General features: G+C 37.7%; 1 protein-coding gene across 1 annotated transcript; it reads left to right on the top strand.

Moving 5' to 3' along the window:
- The first annotated feature begins 2,637 nt into the window (after positions 1-2,637).
- Positions 2,638-8,974, top strand: LOC141380226 (uncharacterized). Its single transcript, XM_073937542.1, has 8 exons — positions 2,638-3,768; positions 4,729-5,163; positions 5,393-6,250; positions 6,354-6,448; positions 6,585-6,620; positions 7,617-8,109; positions 8,384-8,498; positions 8,863-8,974. Exons 1-7 carry the CDS (start codon positions 3,480-3,482, stop codon positions 8,461-8,463), a joined length of 2,286 nt encoding a protein of 761 aa, XP_073793643.1. The 5' UTR covers positions 2,638-3,479; the 3' UTR covers positions 8,464-8,498; positions 8,863-8,974.
- The last annotated feature ends 312 nt before the right edge of the window (positions 8,975-9,286 follow it).

Genomic DNA, 9,286 nt, shown 5'->3' with positions numbered 1-9,286 from the left:
ATGGCAGCAGTAGTCAACTTAGAAAACAATAGAAAAAAAAGAAAGTGGAGCAAGTTTTCAGATATCAAGATTGACAAAGAGGTGACAATGTTTGTTTAAACCTTGTCTGTTCTGCTTGGCACTGAAGTAAAATTTGTCTTTAACACTGGTGACATACAACCATACAGCAATCATGTAATGGCAACACTCAAGATAACCGCATGTATTAAAAACTTAAAAACATATTAGCCCCATGAATTTTACTGTATTGTTAACAACCGTACCATTCACATTAAACAGTAATTTGATTTCATACGACAACTGGTGTAAATGACTTTTTATAAGCATTTCTCAGGGATTTCTCGATGGTAACATTTCAAATGATGGTTGAAGGAGATGTGTTAATCGCAATTACCTTTTTTCATGGAGGAGTCAAATCAATTCTGCAGCCAATGTTGTTTGTTATCAAATTTGCCTGATTGATAATTAGCAATAATTTCTTCTTCTAAGTGTTGTGCTACCAAACCATGAAACAATGTTATATGTGAGAACATTCTACTAATAATCTATATGCCATGTTTAAACATTTATATTTTATATTACATCATAATTATTATATATTAAATATTATATATTTATATTTTTTAAGGACACACTGGTCTCTTCATTACCTGGCTGGCACATTTTAGAGCTCTTTCCCTTCGACGGACTGAAGTGTCACTTTGCAGAGAAAGTTGCGAGGTCCATTGAGCTCGCGTTAAAGCCTGAGAAATTGAAAACAGACGTAGCAGCTTCAGGTGTCAGTGTGTTGGTGCAACGACTGACTAATTTTTCTGACTCAAAGATCTTCTCAGTGTAATCATCCTCCAAAAAATGGTCACTGCATACTGCAAACTACATTCTCCAATCTTCTATTGTCCAATTTTGGTGAGCCTGTGTGAATTGTAGCCTCAGTTTCCTGTTCTTAGCTGACAGGAGTGGCACCTGATGTGGTCTTCTGCTGCTGTAGCCCATCCGCCTCAAGGTTGGACATGCTGTGCGTTCAGAGATGCTCTTCTGCAGACCTCGCCTGTAACGAGTGCTTATTTGAGTTACTGTTGCTTTTCTATCAGCTGGAACCAGTCTGGCCATTCTCCTCTGACCTCTGGCATCAACAAGGCATTTGCGCCCACGGAACTGCCACTTACTGGATATTTTCTTGTTTTTGGACCATTCTCTGTAAACCCTAAAGACGGTTTTGCTTGGAAATCCCAGTAGATCAGCAGTTCTGAAATACTCAGACCAGCCCATCTGGCACTAACAACCACGCCACGTTCATTCACATTGCTCTGTTGAATTGCAGAAGATTGTCTTGACCATGTCTTTATGCCTAAATGCATTGATTTGCTGCCATGCGATTGGCTGATTAGAAATTTGCTTTAACAAACAGTTGGACGGGTGTACCTAATAAAGTGGCCGGTGAGTGTGTATGAATGTGTTTGTGTGTGTGTGTGTGTGTGTGTGTGTGTGTGTGTGTGTGTGTGTGTGTGTGTGTGTTTGTGTGTGTGTTATGCTTCCCATGTTTTATCTCATTTGTGTTCTGTTGAATGTCAATGAAAGTGTTTCTGCAGACTGTTTTTGTCAAGTCTGATAAAAAAAAATACAATTAATTCATGTTTACCATCAGATTCATTCATTCATTCATTCATTCATTCGTTCATTTTCTTTTCGGCTTAGTCCCTTTATTAATCAGGGGTTGCCACAGAGGAATGAACTGACAACTTATTCAACATATGTTTTATTGTGATGTATTATAAATATTGTGATTCGTCTGTTTCCTCTTCAGGTGAAAGAAATCAAGTATTTTTAATATATGAGTTGTGTTATTGTTATTATGAGTTAATATTGTTATTATTGTTATATGAGTTGGAGCTGTCTGACTACAAATCCTTAAAAGATATAATAAATAAAAAGTTATTAAATTATAATCCGTTTTGTGTCAATTCTACAACAATTCAGATCAACTTCACATCTCATGAATACGTTTGAATTTGAAAGTCATTGAAAGACAGATTGCTGATCAAATATGTTTAAAGTTGATGTTATCATATCGATCAAAGGTGTTTAGAGTAAAAATGTGATTATTTACTCCATCTGCAGGGCTAGTTGTAACAGACAGAGGGTTTGTTGTAACACTTGCTGGATTTAAATTCAGTTTAGATTATAAAGTATATGTCCTCAGTACTTAACTCTACATTTTAAGTTAACATAGCACAATATGTTATATGTCTATATATTTATTAACCCTTAATTGGCCCACAGGGTCAGAGCTTCCTATTTTTGTTTACTGTAAATGTTCCCTTTATCTTAGGAGCATGAAGCTCTCCAACTACCCTAAAAAAATCTCCAAACACATAAAAACTGAAGTTGATTTGGTTGTTTGTGTGTAAGAAAATTTTAAATCACTGTTAGGTAGAAATGTGAAACCCATTATAAATCTGGAATGTCTTACATTTCTGCACACAGGCACAAACACACACTAGTATGACTGCAACAGAGAACATTTTTATAAAAATTGGCAAAAACAAATCTAATAAAAATCTGAAAAATGTTTATAAATGAAAGACTAACTAATACTAAAGCAAAAAAATCAACATGGAGTGTGTGTCACACACACACACACACACACACACACACACACACACACACACACACACACACACACATACACACACACACACACACACAGAGTTATCTGAGACTTTTATTTTGGCACATTAAAATTGGCTGTTGTTTGTAAAGAGCAAACAATTAAAAATATATCAGCAACAATAACCAAAAGTACAAAAAGCTGAATTTTAATGTATTTGTAGAATGATAAAGTCCATTTGGTAAATATATATCATCAGTTTAAGGAAATAATTTCTAAAGCGTCAAGAAATATAAACTGAAATGAATAGGTGTCTGATGACCCCTGCTGGATATATGTGGAAATTGCAACTTTTTTCCTCTAGCCTTATAGATGGCGGTATTTTATTTGTAAGATACAAACCAACATTCAGAAACCTTGTATATTAAATTAAGGTAAGAGTTTTAGTAATTTTAACATGAAAATTAAACGAAAACTATGGTTTATTTGAATGCCTTGGAATGGCTATAAACCTCCTCATTGACACAGGTGTATTTATAAAACATGTAGGTTTATGTAACACACATCCCAGCACTAAGAACCTAGTTTTCTAATTAACAAGCAATAAATGAATCACATTTCAATGCAATTCATAATATTAATGAACTATTAACTGTGACTTTTTTTACTTTAATAAACTTTCAATTTGCTGTGTGTTCGCCTTTATTAGTCAGCTTTATTTAATTCAAATGTATGTATTTTGAAAATAAACACGCCTAGAGACGCCATTCTAAATGTTCCATAAGTGACGCCACTCGGCAAACCAATCTTCAGTTCAGTGATTATCAAGCTAGTGAAAGGATTGTCATTTGAGCGCGTTTACAGAGTTTCGATGAATTTACCGATTTACCAATCATCTGTCGACTTAAAACACTCGATGAGTGAACTACAACACTTTATGAGTAAAAACACGATGTCCGTATTTGACCACGCGATGGCAGTAACAGCATCTGCGTGTAGTGAAATGGAGAAAGCAGAGACGGGTTTGTGGCAGGACACAAACGGCTTTTGCGACGACTTCTGTCCCTGGATTGACCAGGTGGACGGGACTGTGGTTTCAGAGGCCGCTACAGCACTTCACAAGCCCTCTACTGCTAATAAAGTGGAGGGAAATGCAACCGGTGAGATTATCAGCAAACACTCAACATTTATAATCTGTTAAAATCATTTAAAAACCAAGGATAGAGATATATGCAAATATTGAGGCATTAAAATAAATGTATAAATGAAAAAAGACACATTACATGAAACAATAATGAGAAATGATCAATAATGGGTTTTAAATAGACTTTGGGATTAGAAACAGTTGTCCTGTGAGGTAAATTTTCAAAAAGTGAGAGTTGTTTTTCACTGGGCTTAGCCAAAACAATGAATCCACATTGACACTGAAAAAGACATTTAGCTGCTCTTAGTACAAGTATTTTGAGAAAATCCGCTTCTTCATAATTTGGGACACTCAAAAGAATAAAAAAACTGAACATTGTCAGATAAAACATTACAATGAGATAGTTTTAATGCATTTATTATAGACATGATGCAACTTTTCCCACAACACTATGTCTAGAAATTAATTTATACTCCTTAAAAGCCCTGTGAAATTAGGATAATGTATTTTTAACACATTAGCATCAGTATGCTAGACTTATGGATATCTATAAGCTAGTGTGGAACAAAACAGTAACAAAATTCACATTTACAAGATAAAAACATGTAAAGCTTGCAGTTTTTCATTTCAGCATAAATCATCAAATTTTCTGATCAATCAACGGCTTTCTAGTATCTGACATGTCCCGCCCTCATTTTTACATTGGGTGTTCATTTGATGTGCTTGAGCTCAACCACTCTTACTGGCAGAGCTGTGAGAAAAACTAAACGCTACTGGCTGTTTTTAACAAAGGAGGCTCGATGCTCCGCCCCTTTCTTCATGTTTTAGTTGAGATTATGACAAACATTAAATAGTAAATGCACATCTCAAAACACTTCATATCATGTTACTCAAAAAAAACTCATCAAAAACATTTTATATTCATATTTGACTGTCATGCTTCTAATATTTTCTTTGTTATTTTTCTTCTTCTAAGAAATCCAAACACAAGGCTGCAGGAGGAACAAAATCCATGCTTTCTTCAGGAGGGTGTGGAAGGTCATGAAGACGCCTTTCCTCCGCAGAAGACGAAACAAAGTGGGCCCTGATCCAGATCAAGAGCCAGATCCAAAGCCAGATCCAGAGCCTGATCCTGATTCAGAGCACAATCCAGGTAATGAGCCTGATCCTGATTCAGAGCACGGTCCAGATCAAGAGCCAGATCCAGAACAAGAATATGATGAAGATCCAGAGCCAGATCGAGAGCCTGAATCAGATCCAGAGCCAGATCCTGGTGAAGAGCCAGATCCAGACCGAGAGCCAGATCCGGGTGAAGCGCCAGATCCGGGTGAAGATCCAGATCGAGAGCCAGACCCGGGTGAAGAGCCAGATCCAGACCGAGAGCCAGATCCAGATCAAGAGCCAGGCCTGGGTAAAGAGCTTTGAGAAAAACTAAACGCTACTGGCTGTTTTTAACAAAGGAGGCTCTATGCTCCGCCCCTTTCTTCATGTTTTAGTTGAGATTATGTCAAACATTAATTAGCAAATGCACATCTCAAAACACTTCATATCATGTTACTCAAAACTAATCAAAAACATTTTATATTCATATTTGACTGTCATGCTTCTAATATTTTCTTTGTTATTTATCTTCATCTAAGAAATCCAAACACAAGGCTGCAGGAGGAACAAAATCCATGCTTTCTTCAGGAGGGTGTGGAAGGTCATGAAGATGCCTTTCCTCCGCAGAAGACGAAACAAAGTGGACCCTGATTCTGATCCAGATCAAGAGCCAGAGTCAGATCCAGAGCCTGATCCTGATTCAGAGCACAATTTAGATCATGAGCCAGATCCAGATCGAGCGCCTGATCCTGATTCAGAGCACAATCCAGATCATGAGCCGGGTCAAGATCAAGAGCCAGATCCAGATCAAGCGCCTGATCCTGATTCGGAGCACAATCCAGATCATGAGCCAGTTCAAGAGTATGATGAAGATCTACACCCTGATCAAGAGCCTGATCTGGTTTCAGAGCCTGTTTCAGATCAAGAGCGCGGTCCAGATCAAGAGCCAGATCCAGATCAAGAATTTGATGAAGATCCAAAGCCAGATCGAGAGCCTGAGTCAGATCCAGTGCCAGATCCTGGTAAAGAGCCAGATCCAGATCAGGATAAAGAGCCTGTTCCTGGACCATCTGGGATCCACAACACTGATAAACCTCATCCAGTTCCAAAGCCTGTCCCTGGACCATCTGGGATCCACAACACTGATAAACCTAATCCAGTTCCAAAGCCTGTCCCTGGACCATCTGGGATCCACAACACTAATAAACCTCATCCAGTTTCAAAGCCTGTCCCTAGACCATCTGGGATCCACAACACTGACAAACCTCATCCAGTTCCAAAGCCTGTCCCTAGACCATCTGGGATCCACAACACTGATAAACCTCATCCAGTTCCAAAGCCTGTCCCTAGACCATCTAGGCCCAAGATCTTGGCGTCAAGATCCTATGCCAATCAGAGTCAGTATTATAATAAAAGCTAATACAACGTTTATGTGTTAATGTAAGATAATATCAGTGTGAGAGACCTGAAAGCACTTAAACAACCTCTTCTTTTTTTCAGGATCTTTGGCAAGTTTCTATGAGCTGGGAGATATTCTGGGAAGCGGGGCCTTTGGCACAGTACGCAAATCGCTCCGTAAATCTGATAACAAGGAGGTAATATCTCGTCTTATACTATACATGTTGCTCTCTTTGTTAATTGTCTAATTGAGCAGCTGTGTTGCTCAAATTAAATCAATTTGAGACTAAAAAATATGGTGGAAAAAATTATAATTGTATTTTCTCCTTGCAGGTTGCCATCAAACAGATTGAGAATGACCATTACGTGGTAAGTTGGAAAACATAAATCACTCAATCACTTCTTTAATGGTTTGGACACATTTACTGTTGTGCAATCCAGTCATTTGAACCTGTATGAAAATTTCACTCATGATCTAGTTGAAGAAAGTCATTTTGCTGTTGTTGAACTAGGGCTGCATGATATTGGAAAATTGTTTTGCTTTTTTTAATATTTATTGCGACAATATTTACAGTTTCACCAGATGGCTTCAATAGCTCTTTTCGTAAGTAATTTATATATTTAGCCTGATTGTGATGATTCTGTAAGGGAGTGAATCATGCATCAAATATAATAAAAAACAATATGCAAGCATAAATAAGCGGAATAGAGCAAAACATACATCAAGTAGATTTTTTGGAGGGTTTTCTGAGGAGTCCATTAATATTTAGTTACAGCAATTGAATAATCAATCCAGACTCAACATTGCATATACTGCAGTGTGACTATTGCGGATGTGCACACTGTGATATCAATGCTGAAACATTACATTATGCAGCCCAAGGTAAACCTGTGAACCCTTGCTGTTAATCAAAGACTATTGACTACACGAGACATGTCATTTGTTTAGTTTTGAATGAGCAAAAGTGCAACAGTCAATATGGCGAATGAAGCCCTGAGTGAATGAATCAGAGATTACCATATAGATCAGGGGTGTCAAACTCAGTACCTGGAGCGCCACAACCCGTCATAGTTTAGTTCCAACCTGGCTTCAACAGACTTACCTGTAGGTTTCAAACCAGCCTGAAGGACTGGATTAGTCTGATCAGTTGTGTATAATTAGGGTTGGACCTAAACAGTGCAGAGCTGCGGCCCTCCAGGAACTGAGTTTGACACATTTTGCTGTTTCCCCATTCAAACAGAATGCCTGAGAGGCGTTTTTTTTTAAGAGCATGAACTTTTTCTGAAAATTTTAAAACATTTTTGCATGAAGTATTCTTCCATCAGATCTGCATCTACTAACCCTTGTTCTCTTTTTCTCTTTAGCCTGGCTGTTCCAAACCGATGATTAATGAAGTAGAGTATATGCTCATGCTGAAGCGTCCGCCATTGTGCAAATACGTGATCGAAATGTACGAATGGTTTAATGAACCTGGATACATTTCAATGGTCCTGGAGTACCCAAAGCATTCTGAAGACCTGAAGAACTATGTACGCAATTGTGGCAAGCTGGACGAACTTTTGGCAAAATGCCTCTTGCGACAGATCATTCTGGCAGTCAAGCATTGCTTTGGCAAAGGCATTGTGCACAACGACCTGCATTTAGGCAACATTCTGGTCAACACGATGACTAAGGAGATCAAGCTTATCGACTTCGGCTGCGCTTACAAAGTGTGTGCACAGGACATATATAGTACCAACTTGGACAGCACCAGGGATATAGGCTGCCTGCTGATTTACATGGTGACTGGAAACATAAAGACTTACTTCGCTGCTAAATTCAATTGCAGTTTTTCACTTGCAGCCAGCTTGACCAGTGGTGAGTAAACAGACACTAGCTGTGTTTCCATTAAAATATTTAAACTTTATCTTTAAGTTAAACCTTCATTTTTTATGCACATTTTGAGGATTTATTCATATCTTGGCAAATACTGCACTATTAATGGTATAGGGGGCGGTTTAGGATACAGCCATTGGTAATACAAATTTCAGAAGGTATCTTGATAAATGTCAGCTTTAGTGTAAATAATACAGTCTTATAAGAAAGATGTGATCTTATAAGCAGTGTATTAACCATCTTTTTCCTTGTACAGACTGCCGTGACCTGATCGATAAGTGTCTGAGACATAGCCTGATACTTGATGGGTTCTTACAACATGACTGGATGAAGTGACACTTGAATGAAGACAAGACTCAATGCAGATAAAGGTAAACACAACTCAGCCTGAAGGAAACTACATTTACTAGACACACAAAGCTGATGATCGGCCAGTGTCAGATATGCAGTTTATAAATCTGTTTTGACATTAAAAAAAGCATTTCCAAAATGCTGAATGATTTGATGTCAAAACCTTGAAGACTATTTGACATCCACACGTTGATTTTACTTCTTTAATAAACACTCATAAACTCTCATAAACATGATTGTTGGAGCTTTAAGAAGTCATTCACAGACTACAAGAAGCCATTCATAGACATGTTTTTTTCCATTTTGCTGCTTTCATGTTATATTAATATGCACTTGTCAGATTCCAGACATGCATTTAATATTTCCTCTTTTATTTTTCCTCAGTATGGACTTCACATAGAAAGCAGCAAGGTCTTCTACAAAAAATCCTCTCATCTTAAAAAGAAAAAAAAATCAAGGTTTTCCATTAAAAAAAACTCATGAAACCCAACACAAACATCATAAAGAAGCCATTTCTTCACTGCAAATGGAAAAAAAAGAAGAAGCCACATCTAACTGATCCAGAACCAGAGCCTGAGCCAAAGTTTGCAGGATCAGCATCATCATCTTTCCCAGTAAACTGCCTCTTCTGTGCAGTAGGAAATGGAAACTAGTGGTGGACTGTAAGGATGTGGATGGTTAAATCTGACTGCATATTGAGGAGGAAGAGTTGTTTCTCTTGAGGATAATGATGATCAAGAAACACCAGCGCCAGTACAATGCATTGGGTCAGGTTTCTATGATAAGCAGAAGGTTTAAAAAAATTAGA

Source organism: Danio rerio, chromosome 22, assembly GCF_049306965.1.
Source record: "Danio rerio strain Tuebingen ecotype United States chromosome 22, GRCz12tu, whole genome shotgun sequence".
In the NCBI taxonomy this organism is placed as follows: domain Eukaryota; kingdom Metazoa; phylum Chordata; class Actinopteri; order Cypriniformes; family Danionidae; genus Danio; species Danio rerio.
This window is presented reverse-complemented; position numbering and strand designations above follow the sequence as displayed.

Coding starts and splice junctions, on each gene's coding strand:
- LOC141380226 (XM_073937542.1), top strand. CDS start 3,480: ATGAATTTACCGATTTACCAATCATCTGTCGACTTAAAACACTCGATG. Junction 3,769..4,728: donor AGTGGAGGGAAATGCAACCG/GTGAGATTATCA, acceptor TCTTCTTCTAAG/AAATCCAAACACAAGGCTGC. Junction 6,251..6,353: donor AAGATCCTATGCCAATCAGA/GTCAGTATTATA, acceptor TCTTTTTTTCAG/GATCTTTGGCAAGTTTCTAT.